The sequence below is a fragment of the Branchiostoma lanceolatum genome, chromosome 7 (assembly GCF_035083965.1).
Source record: "Branchiostoma lanceolatum isolate klBraLanc5 chromosome 7, klBraLanc5.hap2, whole genome shotgun sequence".
Lineage (NCBI taxonomy): Eukaryota > Metazoa > Chordata > Leptocardii > Amphioxiformes > Branchiostomatidae > Branchiostoma > Branchiostoma lanceolatum.
This window is the reverse complement of record NC_089728.1, coordinates 14,568,130-14,594,188: the sequence shown is the minus strand read 5'-3', so window position 1 is coordinate 14,594,188 and position 26,059 is coordinate 14,568,130. Positions and strand designations below refer to the sequence as shown.

Sequence of the window (26,059 nt, the reverse complement as noted above, 5' to 3'; positions counted from 1 at the left end):
CTTGGCTTTACCGCTGAAAGACATTCCAGGTCATGGGGTCAATGGAAGAGGCTACTAGTGCCTGAGGTGGTGATGTTTTTCGGTCTGTCTGTCTGTGGTTTTGCAGTCATATGTTTTCCATATACCACTCACAAAGTGACACATGTTTATCGAAGTTTTATTTCCCTGTGAAGAATGGACTACAATTAAACAAGATATGCCAGAAACCTTTCTGTTGTTTTATTGATGAAGGAACTTGCTTTACAATGTCTTTGTAGAATGTGATCTTAGCTTTGTCATATGTAGATGTATGGTATACTCAAGCACAAAATATCACCAAAAAACAGCCTTTTTCCCTTAGAAAGCTGGCAAGTTGAGATTGACAATTGCATTGCATGTCAAGAACAAACAATGGTGTGAACATAAACTGTAGAACATCTCTGACCGATGACCTGTGTCCTTATTAGGAGTGCTGTAAGGAAGATGAGAGCCTAGAGAGCCTTATGGAGGCTACAGTTAACCTCCGACAGTCCATACAGGCTTCTGAGGAACAGGAACTGCCCAAAGGTACGTGACCAGACATTCTGTCTATGGGAAAAAACAGCTCTATAATAACTAGCATGTGTTTTCCCTGTATTGTCGTGATGAAATTCATCTGTTGTCCGTGAACATGTAGAAATGTACCTATGGTACTTGCACTTAATTAAGAAAAAACATTAAAGTTAAAATCAAATCTACCCTTCCTGCTTCACTGGCATAGGTTAGGTTTAGTGTAGTAAAAGATGAATGGATGGATGTTTTTTTTTTCTTAAAAATAAGAAACCAATGAAAATACTTAATACAAAATGTACAAACTGACCAGATGGAGCTAGATGCAAATATACAAACTTGGGAGCTAAAGAAACTGCTCATCACAGATTGGTGCTGATCAGAAGATAATTTTTGTTTCCCCACAGAACTCGAGGAGCCGGCACTTCCTCCCCCAGAACAGATCACTGACCAGTTTAACTCCCGCGCTATCTATCTCGTGGGTGATGAGTACGACGAGCGCTCCGTCAGCCCCACCTTCTGGCTGTCCTCTCCTCCTCCCGAGGATGCTGATATCGAAGCTGACATGGTAGGAAACATTCTGTTGTATCCCAAGACTTAAGCACCAGTGGTCCTGGTTTAGAAGGTTAAATGTTAAAAAATCCTAGCCTTCCTCATATTCTAAATGTGAGTCCACTCTGCTCCTCTAGTGATATCCAAGCAAAATATGACTTTCCCAATAGTAGTAAGACTAGTAGGTAACCTCGCCAACCAACCAACCACAGATGACTTTGCTCATGACTAAATCCCAACCATGGTCTGAAGAAGGTCTGGAGGGCATGATTGGCTATATCCGTAAGGGAGGGGGGGGTCATTCCAATGACACTGGGTCAGATCCAGCTAGCCATAAGGTTTGTAATTCCAATGACACAGGGTAAGAGTCAGCTTTGTGGCAGGGGCTTAAGGCATTGCAGAGGCACTTGGTATATAAGCTGAAGACACATACAGAATTTTTGAAAGGCTTGATTTTATTAATTTGTGTTTCAGGTGAAGTGTGATCTGATTGACATGTCTCAGAAGTTCCTGAATGACTTTGACGTGAAGGCAGAGTTAGAGAAGGACATCACCACTTCCACAGGAGCACCCACTCCCCCGGGCAAGGCTGCCAGAAAGAGGTACAGAAAATAGCGTTTCTTTTTTCTTTTGTATTTGAACAAAGACAAGGACAATGTGGCACTGCACACAATTATTTATAGATTAGCAATGCCACATATAAAGAACAAAATTACCTTAGTATGCATAATGATTATGATATGGAATAATGATATAGAATGATAATGTAGTGTGCCACCTTCCTATCATCTTAGCCATAATAGCTGTAAAATTGCTGCAATGAGTGATTACTAAACAAATGTGTTTCAGACTGAACAAGCCAAGAGTGGAGCCTATGGTGTCTTGGGGAGGCAGAGGGCCAATACAGAGACATGGCAATGGTACACATTCATGTCAAAACTCTTCAAAACTCTTCTTGCATTGTTCATACAAGTGGTTTATATTGCTAGTTAGTATTGTTACCAATTTCTGTTGCTCACTCAGCTTATTCAGCAGAGTATAGGAATCCTAACTCTAGGTTCTGGAGTTGGAGGATAAGAATGGTTGAATATCATTGTATCGCAGGTATGTCCTTGCAATGACCAGCCCATATAAGCTTTGATGACACAAGAAAATTTATGCTATTCGCAATATTTGTGTCTAGATGTTTATGACATTATTAACCCTTTCCCTGCTGAGATAGAAATTTGGAAACCTACAATGTAGTTGTAGTGTTTTTGCTTAAGGCAACAGGAAGAAAGTTAATGTGTGTAACCCCAGGTAAAGTATGATGATACTGTCAGTAGTTCTTGTTTCTTTCACTGTAACTTTATGTTCACTGTTTTTACGGTCACCTATGTACCGTGGACTTATCATTGCTGTGAAAAATTATATATGATTCTTTCACACATCCATTCTCTGTGAAGTTAAAGTTCAGTGAAAATGTCCATTTTCCTTACACCCTGAAATTTTGCTACCGTGAACATAAAGTGAATTACTGTATTTGCCCCCCCCCCCCCAGCCCCCATGCGAGGTAAAGGCTACAGCATCTACAGCCGTGGCATGGCCTTCCAGTCACGCCCGAACGACGTGTTCCGCCAGCGCAAGCAGAACACCAGCCGCCCTCCCTCCATGCACGTGGACGACTTCCTCGCCATGGAGGACGACACGGGCCCGCCCGCAAAGAGAACAAGACAGGTGAGAACGCAATGAATCTGGATCTTTATTCCGTAGCCTGGTTAAAAGTCGAGTTGATATCTTTCCCACACCTTTTTGTGTATTGGTCAGTGCCCATGTTCATTTCCATAGCCTGTAGACCACACGGTTATGCAAGCGCTACAGCAGGGGGCTAGTCCATGTACTTGCTTAAAGTAAGACTGCTTTTGAAAGAGCTGTCCGCACAATGATAAGCAGGGGTGACGCGCAGCTTAAGCATGGACGGAGAACTTATACTTGTTGACCATAGTAGTTAAGAAGCAGAACCCTCTTCATGTAAAAGGCATGACATTGTTGGTGAATAGTTTCATCAGGTTGGTAAGTCACTGAATGAAAATACTCTTTGTACACAAGGAAGGTGACAGATTGGTTATTTACAAATATTCTAATCTGCATGACATTGTTGTTTTCACAGAACGAGTCTTCCAATCGAGGCGGTGGCAGTGGTCGTGGTGGGTTTGGGCGTGGCCGTGGAGGTTTCCGTGGCAACCACGGTCCTGAACCAAGATGGCTGTCTCCACCTGGACAGTATGGTCGCAGAGGCAGAGGTTAGTGGACAAACTGAAATTGTTAATTTGTTTGTCAAAATTTGTGAGGTAGAAGAGACGACAAAACAAGTGAAACACATTCTAATTTGCAACATGTTGTTTCAAACTGTTACAATACAAATTCTGGATCAAAAGTCAACCTATAAGTTCCAACAGAAAAAAATTGGACTTACCTAAATCTTCAATTGATCAACTCCAGTCTTTGTCAAGGAATGAGAAGTCACGTTGTGCAGATAGAACACTTTATACGGTAAGTAGTGGATCAATACAAATGTAGCATTGTCTACTTACAGCAAAATGCAACAGCAGATAATATATGATGCAGCAATATCATGTTTCTTGTATAAGACCAATGATATTATGTTAACAAATGCAATACAGAATGATCTGTGGTTGTGTGCTACTTGCTAGATGAACACAATACCTGCTTATGGTCAGAACAATCTTTTAAACAGTCACTGCAGAAATGGCCACCTGCATTGTGTGTGCAGGTGTGTGGTCTGCAGTTCACACAGGTCATGCTAGGTGGCAGCGCATGAGGAGGCATCTCAAGATGCAATTTTGTACCATTTGGAGTGGTATTACAGAGAATCATCCTTTTCCAGAAGATATAACTGCACAACTCTGTGATATTCTGCCCCTGTTTGCCCTAAAGTTGTATATTGATATGATAATCATACTTTCAAACTTGTCGCTGCCCATTGATAGATGTATGACAATTGTATTGTTATCTCAGTTATTCATAGGACACTATTATACACATGTACATGTAGTAGCGTTTGTCAATCATTCTAGATTATGTAGGCATGTTTAATTTCTCTACAGAAGTGCATATATTCAATCATGCATATATGTAGAGTGGGCCTTTAAATGGCATAATGTAATTAAGATATAACATAAATGTTTGATGAATGGCAATCATGCTCGAGCTATGACCAGTAAAAGGTGAGTATTTCTCTCTAAGCTGTGACCATACTTGGTGCAAGTTTGTTTTTGAGCCCGCAGCAAAACATTTCTTTATATGCTGGAGCCTCTGCATTCAACTCTTTTTACATGTGCATGTTGTGTACTTAACTGCCTATAATTAAAAGTAATTTAGATAAATGTTTTTACATATACATCATGTGTATGTGATATTTCGGGCGGTCTTTTTCTCATGAGGCTCTCTCATTAACATGTATTTGTAAGAATAAAAATGGGCGTATGTGACTGATAGTAACCTTTTTTATGACTACACGTACTTAAGGAGCAAACTTAACTGTGTATCTATTGATTTTGTAACTGACATAATTGTTTTAATCAGCAATACCCCATCTTAAGTGTTCCTTTGTGATATTACAATCCCAGGCTTTGCCCTATTACTTCTTCTTTGATTGGGCAAGATTAATATTCATTAAATGAAGATATTGAATCAAAAAGTAATGTCCTAATTACCAGTGACCCACATATGTATAACGCTACAAAATCCTCAGTATGAATGTAGATATCACAGATGTTGTGAGTATGGCAAAGATTAATGTTGAAATACCCTTTTTCCCCCATTAAGCTCAGTAATATTGTGGAACTAGTCCCCTTACACAGTGATAGACTTTGCTAAGGATAGTTCTCTCCTGTGTTCTATAAGTTACCCGACACCTGTAGAAAGATAAGTGCAATAAGTCATCCATTGTAGGCGTGATGGAAGTTAAGAGGTAAGTTGCTCAGATGCTGAATTATTCATGACAATGAAGTAGGCCATTCAAAAGGCAGTTACATTTAGACACCATCAGTTCAGTACGTGCTGTATCTTGGCATTAAGTATAAAGTATGGTTATTTCCTATCTTTATGTGTGTTTTTCAGACTAGTGCTGTGTACCGACACTATGGTATAATACAGTGAAAATCATTCAGGTACAGGTCCAAAATCAATGTACCAGTACTGTACCTGAATACATGCATAGATACCTGGATAGACTACACTCAAGTATATAACTTGTTGACTTATTTCTTACAAAAATGCGTTATTCCTACCACAAGATGAAAATGTAGCACTGGAGAAAGATGAAAATTGTATGGGTGTTGAAATGAGCACCATCTGTAATTTATAATCCTTTCAAAAGTATAGGTTCACTGCATACGATACCTGAAGTCTAATTAATGAACATCTTGTTAATTGTTAATTCAATGACATTTTTCTGTCATCGTTGAAGACCATAGGTTGCTTTGTCAAACTGTATTACCTGTTCCTGTATCTGATGTTACGTTTAGGTATGTAGCACACCGGTATGTTACGCCGGCCATAAAGATACAGATACAGACCTTTGCTCTGTTTCTACTGACTGATGGCCCCAAGGAAAGAATGACTTCAGAGTAGTGTAATTTCATGGTCCCATGTGCCTATTTTGCATGCCATTTGGAGCCATGACTTCCTTGTTGTTACGAGTTGATAAGAAGATGATATGTTGCATGGCTTTGAGTACTTTGACACAGACCCCTTGAAGATATGAATGTGGATGTTTTCTGGCCAGTTTAGACATTAGATACTTATTCATAACTAAGTCTTGTAAAAAATACTGTGATTACACAGTGATTGTGTCATAAACAATACATTGTTTATTACCTAAACTGCATTTGGTAAATCCTTCCATTAAAAAGCGCACTGTACACTATGCAAAGTACATTTGTATACCTTTGTGAAGTAGTTGGGGTATGTTTTTTATTCCTTGCCTGAGGGAAACTGAAGTTACTGCTTTGTAAGTCGTGACAGGGCCACTGACCCTGCAGTAAATGTGTGTTGCCTTAGGATGAGTTTTGTGATGTATTGCATATAAACTTTTGCCTGAGCTTCAAACAAAGACTTCTGCATATTGGTGATCAGTCAAACAGTAGCTGTGTAAAACTTTGAGGCATCTTTAGATTTTGGCAAGACATCCTACTATAGTATAGAGTACCCTAAGGCTCTAAAACGAAATACCATATTAAGCACAAGGTGGCCAGGTGGTCGTGTGCTTAAAGGGTTGTTGACTATATATATTAGATTCTAAACTGGTTCTGGATTTGAACCCATAGCAGATCCCAATGTTATGCCCTTGGGAAAGGCTCTTTACACCAGTCCAATTTCCTCACTTAACGTAGGTAGATATGAGTACCTGGCTTTGGTTAGGGACATTTTCTTGGATGGGATGTAAAGTTAGAGACCCGATGTTTGATGAGAGCCACATGTACATGTCAAACACGTTAAAAATCCCACGACACTTATCCATAAGAGTAGTGATCCATCCTGGTATGAGTGGGTTAAACCTTACATTGCGGTCTTATGCAGTTTGCACCTACTGTACAAAACTGAATGTGTTATGCCTAAAGGCATTAACTGCTTGTAATGTGCGAAACAAACAAACAAAAGTGATGCAATCATGTCATCTACTGTCTTCTCTACAGCAAAATGCCTTCCACCTGAAACAAACAGAAAGTTTTACTTTTCTCACAAGCACTTAGATGCTCTAGCACGTGTGTATGAATTGTCAGGAGTTACACCGGTTAGTTACCCAAAGGTAATAAAAGCAATTTGTTTCAGTTTGAGGAATGATAAAACTTTAAAGAAAAGGGCTTGTTGCCCAAGGATAACGAAAGCAGCCTGTCCCAGTTTGAAAAGTAATTTGTTTGCGTTTTAAATCGACAGTGAAAAGGGCTTGTTACCCTAAGGTAATGAAAGCACTTTATTTTACTTTATAAGGAATTACAGTAGCTAAGTACATAAGGCCTTTTACCCTTAAGATGATTAAAGCAATTTGGACTATTTTAAAGAAGTAGGTACAAAGTAAACAGTCATACCAATGTAAAAGTGAAATCAATTCACGTTAAGAGTGCATGTATCTGGTAAAACTTTAAAATGACATTTGACATTATATGTATTACATTTACATGTGAGTAGAAGCAGAAGTTTAGTGTATTAGCCATCTTAATTCTTGAGAAAGCACAGTGCCTTTTGGGACCATTATACAGTGGCTCTGTTAAGCTCAATTTACATTGTAATTGCAAGGATGGTTCTTACAAGTACATCTAGGGCTTCAGGGATTTATTATCCAATTACATTTTTGTAACAGGGCCAACATGGGTGATTTTGTGTAATACATGTTAGTCGGTTGTGGCAGTCAACCCATACACATGTACTTGAAACACTTCTGGTTTATATTTATATTTATGTTTATATTTTCGCAGTGGATCAATGTTCGTTTTTTTTTTTTGATAACCCCTTCCCAGCAAACTTGAACCCACTCCGAAAATGCTGGCTTTGGTCTGCCTACCCCTTCGTTTCAAAAACGAACTGAAAACAGCCATGGATTTTCCATTACCGCAAAATTGAATCCCGCAAACTTAAAGGCATTTACAGTACAATGTTGGGAAGATAATATTCGAAATACCAACACAGATGAGCTTTCATTCAAATATCCAAAACTGTAGAACAGTTACTCAAGCAAGGATACTGCACTGTTATTCTAGAAGATATGCTGTGAATAGTTTCATCAGGTGTCACTGCTTATAGATGCATTCCCCGTGCTGCAGTGCAATGTGAACCAGTCAGAATTGCCCTGAGGAAAGTGACAGATGGTCACCGAAATGTTGGTTGAATAAATCACTCAGTTATCAGCAAAGAGTCTTAACGTTCTGTAGAAGATATCATTGCTCACTTTTTAAGATTATCATTGACATTATTTGAAAACAGCAGCCGTTCATGACTACCATATCTGTTGCGTGAAAGATATTGAAAATGTAGGTATGTGTCAAGAGACCTCTACTCACCCATCTATCACTTCTGCTCCAATTCTCTATTATAAAGGAAAGGCTCTCTGCAAGACAGTGATTCTCTCTGGCAATCCTGCCTTTTAGTTCCAAACTTCCCATTGTGTGTGAAATAGGATTTCCCTTGTGTTTACTTAGGCACTGTTCATCTGACACTTTGAGAGGATTTCTTTTAATGATCTGAGGAGGAGATATTTGATACTTACTGTTTCCCAGTTATACAAAGCTGTTGTTGAGTTGCCATTGTGTTGCAGATTGTATTGTATTCATCCTTCGGGAGAAGCTGGCAACAGTTTGTGCATCGCACTTGCTGAGCAAGGATCATGTTTCCCACCTTCGAATCCCTCTTGACAGAAGGAACGTGATTAGATTTGATGCCTTCCATTATTTATGACTCAGAAGATAGAGGGTTCGGAAGGTGCCATGTTGAGGGGGGGACCCAATCCGCAACTTTTTGCTCAAGCCATTTTGACATTGCGATATCTTGTGTATCATAACTGAAACAACTACTCTTCATAACCTTACTTTTTGCTACCTTTATACTGATGTTGTACATTGTAAGTCTACGCAAGCTCTGCTTTCAAACACCTCGTTTGAAAACGGCATAGCCATCCACCCCCCTCCCGGATCAGAGAAGGACTGGTCCAAGCGATAATGACACTGGAGGTGTCGTACATGACCTCATCAGAGGAAGTGTGGTGGTAAGTACCGTCGGTACTTCGCTCCCCTCCATCCGCAAGCCTACATACTGACCACCTGTTGTGCATGTATTAGTAGACGTTGGTGTAATTCCTTTATACCCCCCCATTTACTATTGTAATCATAACCCTATGCCCTGTAGGCACCTTAGCTAAAGGATGATGCCTTCGGTTGCATGTTGCTTTTCGGATTATTACCTCTCCGGTGATTCTGAATGCAGGCTGTCCACAAGTGTTTCATTCTAGTATTGATTAGTATGAAAATTGATTAAGACAGAAATCGATTCTTTGTGATGTTGGTCCGTATCCAGGCCAAAGAGCCACTCAGGTCAGGCGTGAATTTAAAGGCGTCTTTTGCGTACTGTCTCTCGAGGAGATGGTTGGCAAGCAGAAGAATTCCGCACTCTAAGTTACTCCTGTGTGAAGTTGCACAAGGCTTTTTAGGTCTGGATGACATACATGTACATGTTCACTGTAGGTTGACCTCATTCATTCCTATTCCAGGCAAGAGGCTTGAGGAGAGGTTGTGGGGAGAAGTGTATCAATCTGTAGATTTTATCCTGGAGTGCTGCTGAGGAATGTTCACACCCCAGCAGCAATGGATGCATGATAGTTCATCATCGCTGCATGGAGTCTGTTGCTCGGGAGACTGATGAGTTTAGAGTGTACATCACTCTTTTGCATACCCGTCGCGTCGATCGTGGAATATACCGCCTGTCTCATCACTATTCCTGCAAGCAATTGATCACAGGAGGAGGTTTCGCAATAACTGTCGGCTTGCAAGTGAAGATTGCTTGCTGTGGTTTTTCATCTGCCTGCTTATGTTGACGCAATTTATAGCCAGTTGTTTCTGCAGTCCCTATGGATCCTGAGAAATAGCTCTTTCCGTGAAGTTTTGAAAAAAAAGCATGGAGAGCTGTTAGTTTTCTGCTCTGTTTGAGTCAAACTAAAAGTACTCGGGTATTGTAGGAAGATTGTCACTATCTGTTCTGCTATAGAATACAGTTGATGAAAGCATTTAGAGTGAAGCATGCAGTCATTGCCATAAATATCAATTGTTCCATTCAAATTCGCCAAAAAAAGAAACACTCAAGTTCCATCTCCAAGGCACTTGAGCTCTCTATCAGAATCGTTAGACACATTGTGCTCGCTGCCAAAGTGCCAGTAGGTCTCATCAGATGGAGTTGTTAGATCTGATGCCAGATTTCTCCAAGGCACAAGGTTGAGCCACAAGGCTTGTAGTGCCGAGTGTGAATCTCAAAAGTGTTATCAGCTCCTGCACAAGAGACCCTTTCCACAGTTTGTATAATTGTTCCAATCTGCACGGTATTCTTGTGTGGGTTGCATTTTGGCACCATCCCCATCTGTTGGGGAGTAATAAGCCTGTAAGTGGCAAACTTTTCGATTGATCATATATCCTGCTATCAGTATTCATGGCTGGAGGCCACGGCAACAGATCGTGTGGGACCTCGCTCTCCCACTAGAGACAAGTGGGCTGATCTGAATTCTCTCACCGCAGGTACGTGAACTTAAGCTTGCCATCACCGCAGAATGGGTCTGACAGCTCGATGGCTGGGAAAAGAGCAAATGAGCGAGCTGACGTGAGAGCGTAGAAAGAAGTGCCGCCCGCTCGAGCTCTGCTGGGAGCACTGATAGTTGCCAGGAACTAAGCCACAAACCCCTTAAGCAAGTGTATGGGTTAATATATACTATAATTACCTTTCTCTTTTGTAAATGGAAGTCCCCAGTAGCCTGACAGGCCATGGCACGGCTTGTACTGTAAGGAACAGTGTTTGAAGAGGGGTTGTCTGAATCTGTAAACACAGGAGGTAGTTTTCGTCTTCCGAGATTGACGTGAGCAGCATTTCTTAGAATCTTAAGTCAAGTGCAAGGAGAGACACTCTGTGCTCGACAGCCGTACTCCAAGACACTGACTGACTGCACTTGAGCTTTACTGCTTGGGCTATAGGGTTTGGACATTGAGACCAGCTAAGTGCTCCATCGAGACTTGCAATACAAAGGGACATTGTAAGGATCATCTCTGACCAGGCCACTGTTCCACGGAAGCTTGTTTTCTTACAATTCAGTGGAGTCATCTTGGAGAAGAGTGAGTATAATGCTAAACCATCTTGTTGCATCTTATTCTTTTATTGCACAGATTTTCTTTGGGTCCAAATCCTGGCAAAAATTTCCTTTATTTCCTACAGTCAGATAGTGCTATGCTGGAGATGCATGTGCATGTGTGAGCCATTAGTATGTGTATGTTGGGCCTCCCAAGTCATAAATAATGTAGAAAATTCAAGTCTCACTCCAAATTGTAGAATCTCTGATTGATTTTTCTGGAGATTCCTGGGTTCTGTGACAGTTGATTCATGTTTTGTAGCACGGTAGCAATATCTCTGGTTTCCCTTTAGTTTGATGAAGTATGTTTTTTCATTTATTTTGAGGGCAGTTTTCCCTGACTGCAAGTCTGATAATCTTTTGGATAGGGAAGAATCTACCTCTTGGAAATTAATTACTATTTTGTAATGAAGGTTTTTGATCGCTTTGACTGTGACTTTTGAACTTCTAGCAAATTATAGGCATTATGATAGTAATGTCAATTTACAAAATTGGCTGGTGCCCTAGGCAATATTGTCAGTATATGTTGGTATTTTCTGTGCCAATAGATAGCACCAGTATAATGCTATTAGATACAATACACAGATGGGTAAGTAAGATGATGTACTAGTATGTGTATTAGCTTGAAAGTTCATCTGTGTTGGTAGAAACCATTCTTAAACGAGTATTAACTGTAATTTCCAACACAAAAATTGGACTTACCCAAATTTTCGACCGTACGACATCGGTCTTTGTCAAGGAATGATCCATCCACCGCTGGGGTGACGTCACGTTATGCAGAGAGCACACGTGACTCCGTAAGTAGTGGATCGTAAGTATTGGAAAGTCTGTAGCGCCCGCCGTCTCTGTTGAGGGATGGTCGTAGGGCCCTGATGTAAATGTGTATTGTATAGTTTGTTGAAAATTGCCTCTTTATAAGGAACAATCCTCTTGAAACTGATTCACTTTTTTTGTTGGGAAAATGAAGTATTGTTGCTGGGAATATGTTTAACTTCATAATCTACTGCTTATGCCTCACTGCTTGGCTTATAGAAATGTCTAACTTCTATACAGAAATGCAATTTGTGCTAGTGAAGTGCTGAAGACTTAAATGTCAAGGAAGAATAAACTATTATCATTACTATAAAAAGACATTTCCCCCAACCTCTCTCTCCCTTGTGGCATATTACCATCCTCTTTGGGTGTGATGGTCATTAATCTTTCTAAGGCGATAAGCACCACATAAGACATTTTGAAATGCTCTCGACTCTGCATGTGTCACATGGTAATAGCTCCTGATTCTATATTAGCGCATAATTTGTGTGCCGACCTTGACCGAAGTTTGATTTACTGCATCATTTAGCGCCATCAGGGATTACATAACGATCCCAGGAGTACAGAGCAGTATTTGAGATTATCAGAGCCAGTGAGTCGTGCTACTGTGAATTTATTTAAGTTTGCATGGTTTTCATTTCGCGCTAAGGCGAAAACGGGGTGTTCTCGGTGGTTTTAAGTTTGTGGCAGCGCTATAGTCACATACTGCTACAGTATTGGACAAAAATGAGTTGGTTTTGAGTTTGCGGTGAAACGGTCGCCGCAAAACCGCGAACATAAAACCACCGCGAATATGTCTGCATTTACAGTATCTTTTACAATCATGTATCATAGTCATAGACTTTCTGAACAATTTTAGTTCAATGCAGATCTCTTAGCCAAAGGCTGAATTATGAGTTAGACACCAATTCACTTTCCTAAAATATCTATTAACGCAATTTTTAGTCATGATCATAAATAACATTTCTATTATTGAAGTTAATAACAACTGTTTGAGCTAACTATTGCACTAAGTCTTGATCATTATAAAATTGCTAGCATTTATGTTGTTGAATGCTCTTCATATAAACCTTGACAATGTGATATATTACAATTAGATCTATCACTCATTAGATCCAGGGAATCTAAACAATAGATTGCACAGTTAAGTCCATAATGGGACATACAATGCAGGGGTATTCTAAGCAGGGGAACAGGGGCGCTGTTACCTATTACTTGCGGCATCAGAAGATTCTGCCAAAATTTGAAAGTCCAGATTGACCTCTACTCAGACCATGCCAGTCCACAGTTGGCCAGTCTTACCTTTTTTTTTACTGTCATGAAGCCTTAGTGTTTGAAGAGATGGACACAGACCATGACTGTACGCTTTGATTGCTGGCATACAAATCACTTTCTTGAAACGTCCAACCAGGAATCGGCCGTTCGATTTTTGAATGGCCGATCCTGTTTGGAACAATGGCTGAACACTATAGAATATGTGTTCCCAACACTGCCCCTCGTTACATTTAGTATGCCCCATTTCCCCATCAAATTTGCTAAAATTCTATCCCCCACTCAGTTGTTATGCTCCCTTGCATTGCCCAGAAACACAGCCTTGACGTATGAGCCACCCACCCACAGGATGTCATGCATGTACAGTAATCATACGTGTTGTCAGCCCTGCTCCAGAACTGTTATCAGAATAGATGAGATGGTTGAACAGCAGACTTGCATTACCTGATGATATATCGTTTGTGTAATCGTTCCTACTGCGAAAACTCCCCCGGAGATATACGACCTGACGAACGTCATATTTATCCGACTGCATGTGTTCTAGAGAATTTCATTAATTGGATTAGACTGGCAGGAGAAATTTGTCTTTGCTAATATTGTCACCTCGGCATGGTGCCTTTATGCTGCGCTGTAACATTCACGCTCAGAATTCTGAAGGGTAACCTAAAGCCCCCCTCTCATTGGACCCGCCATGTGTTGGCGACCTCGCTGCGACCGAGCAATTTGACACCGCACTAAATGAATTTCATAGATAGAGTCTTTTTTGCTTTGTGTGATTTGTTGTCTTTTCAGTCATACTTGTATGTTTGCATGGTATTCCCATTGTAAAGTCAAGGCTACCACGAATTCAATCTAGGACGCAGCGAGGACGCAACGAGGTCACCAACGCGTCGCGGGTCCAGTGAGAGGGGGGCTTAAGACTACCACATTGAAATAAATGTGTAATCAAGGCCATCTCAAGAATGTCTTAAAACACCTGGATATCTGAAGTGGGCATACCTCGGGGATTACTGACTCAAAGATGATCCATTAGTAGATCTCTTTAAATTCACCAGTTTCTTTGATGTGGCAGTCTTAAGCCAGATACCCAGCGTTATTATGAGAGTTTATGTTACAGAGGTGTTTGCAGAGGTGGGGGATTCACAGCGTTACACTGTTTCTGTAGCATTGCTGCTCTCAGCATGAGTGAGTGACAGCTTTTACAATTCAGGGGGGGTGAGGTTCAAGTAAAAGCCCTGAGTGCCTGCCATTTGCTACTGACCTAGATGACCTTAATATGATTAGGTCATAGTGCAACGTCGCAAGTTTGGCAATAAGGATGTAGTTATTTCTAAAATCCTCTTACATGATGGGTAAGGCCTAGGAAAGAAATTGTGTTTTTGGTTACCTGACAGACCGTAGCAGAAACCTATCGACCTTAGTCTGTTTGGGGGGTCGACTGCTGACATCTTAGTGATTACATCGTTGAGAACCATTTTCCAACAGCAGGGTTCTGGCCAGCGCATTTGAGCGTAGAAGGCCCCTATGCTGTGATTTGCATCTACTATGCTGTAATTACCAGTGCCCTCATTTTTCAGGACCTAACGGGAGTCGCCCAAACATAGGACGTTTTTTTACGCGCTCGAACTCACGGCGCTCCATTGCTGGTTGCCAGAGAATGGTCATGTTTTAATGAATGAATTTTGAACACACTCATCTAAAGAACATAAATGGACAAGAAATGTATTCATACTGTTCATGGGCCCTTCACGCTCCGAGTTACAAGCGGCAAACGCTGTGAGACGTTTACACGAAAGTATCTTCTGATTTAGTGCTACGCCAGATAGTGTGCCTAACTTAGTACGCTTTGGTAATTTTGCTCTCTTCGGAAGTTGGTGATGAAGTTAGGAAAATGTAAATAAGCCTTGAAGTCTGCTATATTATAGCTTTCTTTTGACCGGAAAATGTTGACTGTGTGCACTTCTAACGTCATGTGAGAAGGGCTATATCTAGCGCATCCCAGCTCATGTTTCGGCGGGAAATGGGCTACTACGCACTTTGCGCGCGGCCCGACGTACGTCTTGCATGCGACCCGACTTACAAAATCATTACAAAAAAACGACACCGCTTACATCAACAATACTCCGTCTACTTATTGGGAAATATCTTCGCCATAGCTGTATTCAGTTTCCTTTTCATAGACGGTACCAATCACATGTTAGAGCGTTACAAAGCTATGCGTTGAATCGCCGTCCGCCACCATCGCGGCCCCAAAAATGGCGGGAAAACAACGTTGCCAGACAGCAGCGATGTTTACGTTGTTTTCTTTGGTCGGTTTTCTTCTCAACAAACACTTAAAGACCCAATTTTGTTTTGTTTTATGAAGTTATATTTCTTATGTGTATGATAGTTGTATATCTGCTTGGCACAGGTCGTATATTTAGGTGTCGGGCCGTCTAGCTACATGTACGCAGTGACCCTCTACTCAGCGTTGCCATCATTATCGTCAAAATACTATTCTCGACAAACCAAGAAATGAATATGTACACATATGTTTTGAATGCAAATAAAAATTATGTGCATGGACTTGGTTCATTTATCTTCCTTATGAGCATAATCAGTGGACACAAACACGGCGTACTTATGCATAACAAGATCACTAAAAAACCCGTCCTAAGTTAGGGCGCGTCCTAAGGTAGGGCAACCCCCGTTAATGTTTTCAGGAGCAAATTTTCCTTTTTTCCCTATGGGGAATACAAAATGTACATGTATGTATACCAACTCTTGTCTAAAGAAGTTTAACACACATATGAAATAAAGAACCCTGATAGGCAGACAAGATGTCTAAGCATCTCTTACTTGATTAATTGCCCTGCAGAACAGTGTGCCTAAATCTGTCAGAATGTTTCCTTTTCATCAGGAGCCTACATATGATAAATTGTGCCAGTTGTTATCTACAGATTACCTCAGGTACATTGTAGTACAGTACTACTTGTGTATGTTGAAGTTACAGAAGAGTGTCTTGGTTGTTTGTTTGTCTCCAATAACTGGTAAATGGCCTTTTGGTGTAACACATCAGTTTGATACAGTAGGTTCAAGCTGCTTACACTTGTATGGACTCTTTTATTATATGACAGGATCTTTAATGTGCTCCGGCTTTACATTACATCTGAGAGGACATCCCTAACCAAAGCTTGGTACTGCTTTTTGCCTGAGTCGAGTTACATGTAGTAAATAGGTGTAGAGTGCCTTTCCCAAGGGTACAGCATTGGGACCTGCTGGGATTCGAACTCAGAACCTTTAGATTCTAATTCAACAAACCTAACCTCAAGACTACCTACATGTAGCCAGCTTGGTTAAGAGTCACAACTAGAGATGATACTGCCATGAATAAATAATCGAAATACAAAAGGTGGTGTCTCTAGGTCTTCTTGGATCAGATTCCATTGTAAACCTTTCAGTTGTAATACAGTTGAAGAAATACTATCCAACATTCAGAACTGGGAAGGAAGTGTTTGTATTTGTTAAGGATAGGAAATTCGGACTTAAGTTTCCACAAGCTGTCTTTAATTTTTAAAGGCATTTGTGGGAAAGATAAAAAGCATTACAGCAGAACGTATTCAGTAATAGATTTCAGGGAAGTTAAGAGACACTGAGCTTTGTATGATGGAGACAATGACATTTTGTTAAAAGGTGTATCATTTCACCAGCATTTAGTGCGATTTCATTAGGATTTAGTCTGATGATTCAAGTGAATCATCTCATGTACACTCTATCAGCCATGTGCAGAACATATTCCTGTAGTAACTCAAAAGAGCAATGCCATAAAGCCGTTTAAAATATTTATGACTTTATTCCTGGGAAGCTAACTGGATGCCACCACAAAATCACACTGGGCGCTGAGGTTAATACCCCATCCATCTTCACCGTAACTTGTTCAGAAGAGCACTATTGATTGACATGTATATTAGTGTCCTTTCCACTGCTTCATGCAACCTTGCTATTGATTTTATATGCCTTCTCCCCTCCGCTGCACATACAAAACCTTTTGTTTCAGTGTGGGGATTGCTGCAGAAAACCGCATTACCATGCTAAACTGAAATATTGATCCCTCTAAGCAAGGACGTTATATACAATCCCTGCTCTAAGAGAGAAGATATTATTTCTATTAGGTTTCCGGGGCCGTTTCCCCCTCCCCTAGGACGTTTTCCTTTTACGGCGGGTAGAATAGCTAGTGGTACGGATAAGCCCATGACATGAGAAGTCATAGGGCGCCCACCTCCGTTGGGGCATGGCTTTGTGAGTAATACTCATCCTTCTGGTACAACGGCTTGGTTCCGCTATGCCTGGGTACTTTTGTCTCACCAGTATAAGCCCGGGAGGAAGCTTGACGTTGACCAATTACTGCTCAGTGACAGGTAATTTGTCACAAGTTAGATGCGCAGCACTTTGTCAGGCGATAGAGTCTCCGAGGAAAGACTCGCAGAAGGAAGAGTGTCTCTGATAATTGAAAACGTGAGATGTATCTAGTGAAATTCATTGCTCTGTAAGTACATGTGCGGAGTATGAAATTGGCACGATGCAATTCCGTGCCCTCATATGCACTCATATTTTGGATGAATGTTTCAGATACATATTCAACGTAGTGCCTCAGACGTTTAGCTGTCAACTGTTGGTTTTCAACTAGTCTTAAAAGAACTAATCAATATTTCAAAATGCCAGGCAGTCACGGTTGTCCTTTTCTTGGATTTCTTCTGCAGTCGTCATGCCTGCCTTAGATGTTCAAAGCTAGAACTTATGTTGTAAGTTTCTTGCTGATGTTGCTCAAGGTTGTTTCAATTATATTTTTCCAATTTTTGTATTTTGGATGTTTCCTTCACCCTTGTTTGATTGTCTTGAAACCCTGTTGTTATATCATGATCAGCAACTACTTAACATGCATTGCTGAATTCTGTGGTATTTAGTGTGAAATGAAGCATGTACCAACTTCTGTATCTGTATAGACGGTATAATCGCCCTTCGGTGTAATGCACAAGCTCGCAGGCACGCAGAGCACCAGCAGCTGGTTACATTACACCAAACAACAAATCCACATATCCACTCATCATTGTCATCCTGTGAGAGCAAAGGTCTAAAAACTAAACTGCAGAATCTAAAAAATACGATTACTCGTTTTTGCATTGTAGATCTCACAGCCCCCCAGAGGCATTGTGAATTTTTTCTACTGAAAATGGATGGGCAATGTAATTCAATTTTAGGGCCTATCAACCCCAAATCTTATTTACCTTTAAGTTATGTAAATCAATTTGAGAACCATGCCTGGTGGCATGCCCCCTCTTATTTTGTCTTTAGAAAGGCTGTCTTTCCCTCTATGTAGTACCAGGCATTTCCCAATAGGATTATACTAGGGCAGATATCTGACAAGGGGCTTTTGATGTCACAGATTCATCAATTTAGATGGAGGATGAAATTGTATTACTGTCCAGATCTACTCCAGACCTGTCAAAAAGGGAGGATGTAAAAGATTTGGGGTTGGAAGGTTGAAGAATTGTATTTTGTTGCTGATCATTAATAGGGTGACGTCATATAAGACCGGGAGACCACTTAGGAAGGGTGAGAAAGGCCAGGCTATATTCTAGAGTCTGATAATGGAATAGCTACTAAGAGTGTAAGAAGCAGCTATCCTTTCAGACAAGTTGAATACAACAGTACATCATTCAGCACCAAGGACAGCAAACTTTCGTATGGATCGAAAATAGTCTTTTGTGTGCATTCCTCATTCCTGCTCTAGATACTCTGTAACTTAATACCTAAACAAAATGTTTCTAAACTACTTTTGTATGTCTCTTGCTAATGTTTCTTTGTTTCAATTCATACGAGTTCCTGTATTTTGGATATTCCCTTCACTTTTGTTTGATCTTCTTTGCACATCCTACACATTTCAATGACTTGCCTACGGTCAACTCCTTTGATTTAAAAGTGTTTCCCATGCCCTTTCAAGGAGAGGTCAACTCAGATGGATTAAGGGTGTTGATTTCTTCAGGGGAATGGAGGATATATTCATATATACCCGGATAAACACACAAAAAACATTGAAAGGTATTTCGTAAGCCTCAAGGAAAGATGGTGTGTAGGCAGATTGTGAGATACTAGTTGTACCATGTGCAGTAGTGGATCAATAATTCATACCACAACTCAAGTCAGGTTGACCTAAAAACTACCTTCAGTTACAGATAAGGGGTTTGAATTGAATAAACTGTGGTAAACAGTGATAAGCCAGAGTCAGTAGGTTATGAGGTTTACCCATTCAGAGAGTAATCAACATTTCCCATAAGGTAGGCAGAGCAAGTAAAGACACATATGACTCTTTGTTTCTAGACCTGCAAGAGTAAATCAGACTTTTGGCCTCTTTGAGTCAATTGTCATGTAAGACAATGCTAAAAAAATAAGGATGCCAGAGTCAAATCTTACCACAGTAATACACTTGTCATTTTAATTGAAAGCCTGATTCAAATCTAAAATTTCGGAACTCATCCTCCCATGAAATTCTAGACTTTCCCAGCTTGGAGTTCTGGTTGAAATGAAAGGGGAAACTACACCATGAGTTTCTTGTCAGTAAATGAGGAGCAGCCATTTTCAATTGTGGGAAAAATCCCTGTCACACATTCAGGCCCTTCCTATGACTGTAGATTTTCCCCCAACCACTCCCAAGCCAAAGGCGGCGCTCGGTTGGAAGTAGCCTGGAATCCATCCTATTCTAGCTCCAGTTCACTCCTCTGATTGCATCCAAGCAAAATATGACTTTCCCGACTTTGATTTGTCAAAATATGTCACAGACGACTTTTAAAGACTAGTAGGCAACCTTGCCGACCAACTCCCAACCACAGGTGATCTTGCTCACAACTTACCCCAAACCATGGTCTGAAAAAAGTCGGTAGGACATGGTCGGCTGTGTGGGTGCTTAAAAGGGAAGGATGCTGGCCACAGGTTGGCCACAAACCCACCCAACATATCGATTTTTACTGCACAAACTTTCACTTGTGGTCCCATTAATTGAGTGGATTGAATACAAAATGAAAGGTTGAGATAAGCCTTATCTACTAGCTAAAAGAAACCAGCTCAATTTAATTTGTTGCTTCTTGTTTTTTTCTAGATTCACTTAACTGGAAGAAGAACATAATGAAAGCAAAGCCTGAGGACCAGGTTTAAGCCTTTATGGTTTGATTACAGTCATAATCAAGTTTTCCTCCCTGCCCTCTGCTTTTATGATATTACTATATTTTCACCTTAACATGTCCAAAGGCATGCATACTGGTTTGTCTCAAAAAATCTTGGTGTCAACATAGATTGAAATCACTTGAACAAATCATAGAATTTTAATATCCATTTGGGGTGCTAAAGTCACATTACATATTAATGAAACCTGTTGTCATCAAATAACAGTAGGTGCCTCTGTATTAGATTAAGCTTTAAACAGTAAAAAGAGTTAGATATGAATGGTTTAGGTGATGTGACAACGGCTCATGTGGGATATAGCCAGCTGCCACCACATTTGTGTGTTACGCTGAATGGCAGTTCTAGTGGCAGACCAATTCAGATTCAAATATGATGTTCTACACTTTGCGCTGTTTGATACCATCTCGTGCCATTTACTCTGTGTGATTTCCTAGTTGGAAGCTTGTCAAAATTTCCGGTGCTGGGATTAATAATTCATCCTAGACATTGTTGAGAGAAACCTCTGCATATGCTGAAACTGCACCCAGCAGATGCATATCTGTCTCACAGAGTAATCCCTTTTGATGGATGGTGACGATGGGTAAGACTTGTTTATGAGAACAGCATTACAGGGCTCGAAATACATTTTTGGGTTTGTACTGGTGCAGTGTGAAAAAAATGACTTGCACCCAAAAAAAAATTACTTGCACAACAAACTTTTTGCATATTCGGGAAAGTGCGAAGCCCCAAAATGGCGACTTTTAAATCGCTGGGTTCAAGGCCACTAAATGTGTCCGAAACTCATAAAAATGCATTGGATTGAATATAAGTTCAAAAGGAATACAAAGTGTTGCTTGATTAATGTGTAATTTGTTTGAGCACACTGACTCTTCATTTGGAGTGAAAATTTACATGAGTGAAAGGGGATAGATTTCTACTGGTGGTAACTTGCACCAGTGCAGGTCTTCTTGAAATAACATGCACGGCAAATATTTTACGTGCTGAAACTTGCACATGAAAGTGGTATTTCGAGCCCTGCATTATGACTGGCAGTTCTGCAGGGTAGAGAGATTAGCCAGGCTCTGAAACCAGGGCAACTAAGACGTTCTGGAGGAAGTATCATCAATGTTATGGGAAGGCTTTAGGTTGTTACTTAGTTTATGGTAAAGCATATGTATGGGAGACTTATCTACTTATGGAGCCTTCAAGTTATGACACTGATGACAGTTACTACTGCTGTCGACAGTGTTGAAAATCTGACCTTTAGGCCCCCTTTCCCTTTCCCTGGTGATTGCTGAGCAACTGTACGGCAACTAGAATTTGATTTGAGGGAATCTTGATGTCATAATTGGAATATGATTCAAGATGTAGAAGTATAATTTAAAAGACAACAAAATACACAAAACATTTTAAGAATCCTTTAAATCTTTGGTTGCTCTGTGGTCGCAGCCTCTAGAGGCAAGGGGGTGTTAGAAAGGACTTGTTGACTATGTATACCAAAAGAGTTATCTTTTTTATGATGGTGCTTTGAATGTGTCAGAATGTTATTGATCTTATTCAGTATGCTTTCAAAGAAGGTCTTAACTTAAACAATGTACTTTTCTCAAAACAAAGCATATTTTGTTATAACATAATGTTCTTTTCATTGATTTCACATTACTTTGTCATGATAAAGTAGGTCTGCAAAGCTTGGATTTTTATCTATTACTAGTTTGGACTATGCGTGGGAGTTTTCTTTTTCCTAGACAAAACAGGTCCTTCAAATTGGTACCTCTCCATCTTCTCGAGATTCTCCATTATCATTTTTCAAAATACAATGGACCAGTATGTCTCCATCTATAACTGATAACGTTGCCTGTCATTAGTCCCTGAGGCATTTAGTTCTCCCGAAAACATGCACCAGTACAAGGAAGTAATCACCGAAAAGTGTATATTGATAAAAAGAAGTGCCCATTCCTTGGTGCTTTGACTGCAGCCCCACGGGAGACTGTTACACGCATACACACTCACTGATGACTTGTGCTGAACCATTCATCATCACAAACCTCTGCCCTCCGTCCCTTCTGTCAAACATCAGTCAAACTATCTGTGAATAGAGTTGTTTTGTGATCAGTGGTTCAATGGGAGTAGAGGAAACTTAAAGGTTGGGCTATGCTTGTCTCCTTTGCAGGCCTTATGGGCGGCGCTGGCGTTGATTTTTTTTTGGGAGAGCTGATTCGCGATTTTTGACATATCGGGGCCATTTTTTTTTTTGCTGGGGAAATCATATTGTCGTCGCACCCCCGATGGCCTGCAAAGGAGTAATATGCCAGTTCGGTAATTGCTGCTATTGTGTGCCTTTTATTTGCAGTGACACGCTGTATTTGTTCCCCACTTGACCAATTGCATTAGTCCCTGCCCTGCAGTTAGGGGAGATAAACGGAGGAAGATGATGGATCTTTATTGCTTGGATAGTTGACATGGCCAAACAAGCTGGCTCCGTTTTCTTGTACTGTATATCACTTACTCAGGCTTCCCCAATACTGGCATAAAAATCTATATCAGTCACATGCTGTACACATGTAAGTTTGCTTTGTTCAAACACTAACAAAATTCTTAATTTTACCTTAAAGTTGAATTCTCCTCAAATTTGTACTTTCTTGTATTATCAACGAGCAAGAAATTGCATGTTGATTTTTTTCCAAGGGGAAGCATTTATCGTATGCTTTGTAACCCTCTCTGATCTTAGGTGGTTACGAGCTGTCATAAATATTAATACAAACGTAACTCATATTTCTGTGGTAATCTGGTTTAATCCTCTCTGCTCATTTACTCTAAGAACTTTGGCACAGACTTATCCCATTTAGATAAAGAAGGTAGTCCCTCTATGAAGGGAAGGGACAGGATTGACTGTATGTACGGTAAGACAGTTGTTTGTCATGCTTAACAAGAAGGAAGTTTAATGAAAGGCAGATTAGACATATTCCCAACAGACTGTGCTTGTGTGCATACTATAAATTTGTTATTCTCCTCAGAACTATGGCACCATTCAATCGTTGTTTTTTTTTATGCAGTCTGTAGACTGTTGTGTGTAATTTCTCTTGAAGGTGGCGGCAAAGGGATATATTATTTCTCCCTGGAGTACTCTGATTCGACTGTTCTTGTTGCTGAGCCATCAATATCCCTTCTGTGCAGTATCTGAAAATGGGCAAGTGATTGAGGTCAGCGTTGATAAGAAAATAGGCTTATCCTATTTCTGCTTTACTTTTGGGGGGGGAGGTCGATATAAACCAGTTCTTTACATTCTTATTAGTTAAACTTGACAGGTATTATAGGTAAGTTCTTATCCTTTCTCTTATAACTTAGTTTGTATCACACAGCCATATTCCATGATTTCAGTTTTGCAACTTAGATTCAAAAGTTTTAAAAAATGCAACCTCCCCCCAAAAGTTTTTGCAATGGACTTGGTCCGAATGTTTTTAGGCTTGTGGGTCAGTGTGTATGCTCATTGAGATCGGGTTTGGCATACTGCAATCCCTCAAGAACCTGATTCGGTTGCCGCCAGTGTCGCAGTAAGTTGAGTAACTGCTAGCTTTATGTCTGTGTGCTGATTGAACCAGGAGTTGGATAGTGTGAAGAAATGTCTTCATCTTAAACAGCCTGTGGCAGGAATTTGCATCTTGGCAAGGAGAGTTCTTTTGTGGTAGAAGAAAGACCAGTGGTCATGCTAGACAGGTGAGGGCAGTCCTTCTGGTGACACTATTCAGTCACTCCTATTTGTGTAGGAGACAAAGAGATAGGACTCTAGATGACAATCGGTAATCCCATAAAAGGAGATATTTCCTACGTATGATTTCCTGTATTATCATCTTCCTCGGACGTTATTGTAGCTTCAGTAGGTGCTTTGAGTAGCAGCACGTTTGTGTTATTCTGCGGTGTTCAGAAATGTTGTAACGTGCAATCGGTTATCTCCAGGACATCGACATTATCATCAATAGATCATCACAGCCAAACTGTATCATTCTGTTTTGGGTACTCAGATATGTCACATCCTAGCCTTTTAATGCTTTTCTTGAGCAATATGTTATGCTAGGGCATTTTTTTTTCTGTGGGAGGCCCAAGTATACAAATGCTGTCAGGCTTGTAGATGGAGGCTTGTGTAAAATTTCTGTAAAGCTGTATGAATGGCAGTTATTGTTTCTTTCAACTTTTCCATTAAGTAAGAAGACATTGCTTGAAAACTACATACTGTATGTAAGTCTATGTTTTTGCATGTAAGCATTTCATTGTATTCTATCAAAGAGTGCCTGCATTTGGACCCTGTTTCTTTCCCTTTTAAATGCTTTATCCCTTTCTGTATGCAATCCGACATGTGCATCATAATCATGGTTTCTTCCAGGTACCCTCAAAATGGGCAACATGCAGGACAAAATCCCAAACTTGGACCAGCTTCAAGGCTCACGAACTCAGGACCACAGGGAGACCAGTTCAGTCACTCTACTTTCCTCCTGTGTTGTTGCATGCCTGTTGCCTCTCTGTGTGTCGGGGTGCTCAGATATCCGTGTCCGTACTAGTCTGATTGTTTTTGCACGGATGTGGTGAATTTGCTTGAAGATTTCATCAAAGATATGTGTTGCATCTTTGTATCAACTTCCTGCTTTAGCACTGTCGTCTTTCCTTTCCTTCCTTCTGTTTTCTTTCTTCCTTTCTTTCCTTCTTCCCTCCTTGGTCTTTGTCATCTTCTATTTTTGAGCAGTCAATTGATTTTATTGTATCAAAAAACTGTTCAATATGATTTTCTTCGACCGTTTTTTTTTTACCAACAACGGCAACGGGAATTGACAGAACAAACTGCTTGCTCTGTTTCTGCTACATCTTACAGGTTTCGTTCCTGTCCATGTCTGACCCACATAGAGAGACCTTTCACTTCCTAATTGCTTTTTCTGCTGACACGCACCATACATGTACATGTAATTTTCCCTATTGCTACATAATGGGTTTTTCCAGGTTACCCACTAATTTCCTCCTCTGCAAAATCTGCCCTAGAAGCAGGTTTTCATGCCAAGAGATTAGCCGGGGCTTCATAAATATTTCATCTGACACGACTGTTTAGTATGAGTTTATCAACCTCAATCAGTGGAATTTCCATTTCTGATGCTGAGTCTTAAAATTGGTTCCATTACTCACAGCGGTGGTTTCAATGAATTTGAAATTAGCCAGGTCTATGAAGTCTTTGTATAGCATGATATTGTCAATCATAATCAACCTAGATACCACATCATGGTTCAGCTGAATCAGTTGGGATGCATTTTGAAGTCCATTGAAAGTACAGGTACCATTAATTTCCCCATGTTGTCTTAGTTTTGGTCTTATCTATTTCATGAAATTGTGATGTAGTGTTAGGATTATGTATGCTGAAAAGGTTTTTTTCATCGGTAGATTTCATTCAGATTATGCTGTACCATTGCCATTGCCATTGTCAGTCAAAAATCTTGACAGGAATAGTAGAAATTCACAGTCATGAAATCATTCCTGGACCATTTTCTTTCCTGAGTCCTGATACATATTCATGCATGCAGAGTGCATTTTATTCTGGATTGGGACTAAAACGCACACACACAGACACACACACACATACACACACACACACACACACACACACACACACACATACCTTATATACATGTACAAAGTCTTGTCTAGGATAGACTTTTGGCATTCACCTCAACTGCCTTATACATTAAGAAATGTATGTGTCATTTTTTAACTTGCAGATTTTCGTAATGTCTTCAATGGTCACAAAATTTTGCTACAGAGAATGTAACATTTTGTAACAGCTAG

General features: G+C 40.3%; 1 protein-coding gene across 7 annotated transcripts in view; it reads left to right on the top strand.

Annotated features, from left to right (window-relative positions):
* The window catches only part of LOC136437819 (protein virilizer homolog), a 99,077-nt gene that overhangs the window by 52,955 nt on the left and 20,063 nt on the right, over positions 1-26,059 (top strand). For 5 of the 7 annotated variants that reach the window (XM_066432312.1, XM_066432314.1, XM_066432311.1 and 2 more), the window contains exons 34-40: positions 447-546; positions 936-1,096; positions 1,555-1,682; positions 1,930-2,000; positions 2,621-2,796; positions 3,230-3,362; positions 24,618-24,704. In XM_066432312.1, the coding sequence (XP_066288409.1) occupies positions 447-546; positions 936-1,096; positions 1,555-1,682; positions 1,930-2,000; positions 2,621-2,796; positions 3,230-3,362; positions 24,618-24,704 (856 nt within the window). The remainder of the gene's footprint in view (positions 1-446; positions 547-935; positions 1,097-1,554; positions 1,683-1,929; positions 2,001-2,620; positions 2,797-3,229; positions 3,363-24,617; positions 24,705-26,059) is intronic. The other 2 variants (XM_066432315.1, XM_066432313.1) reach the window with 1 other exon arrangement.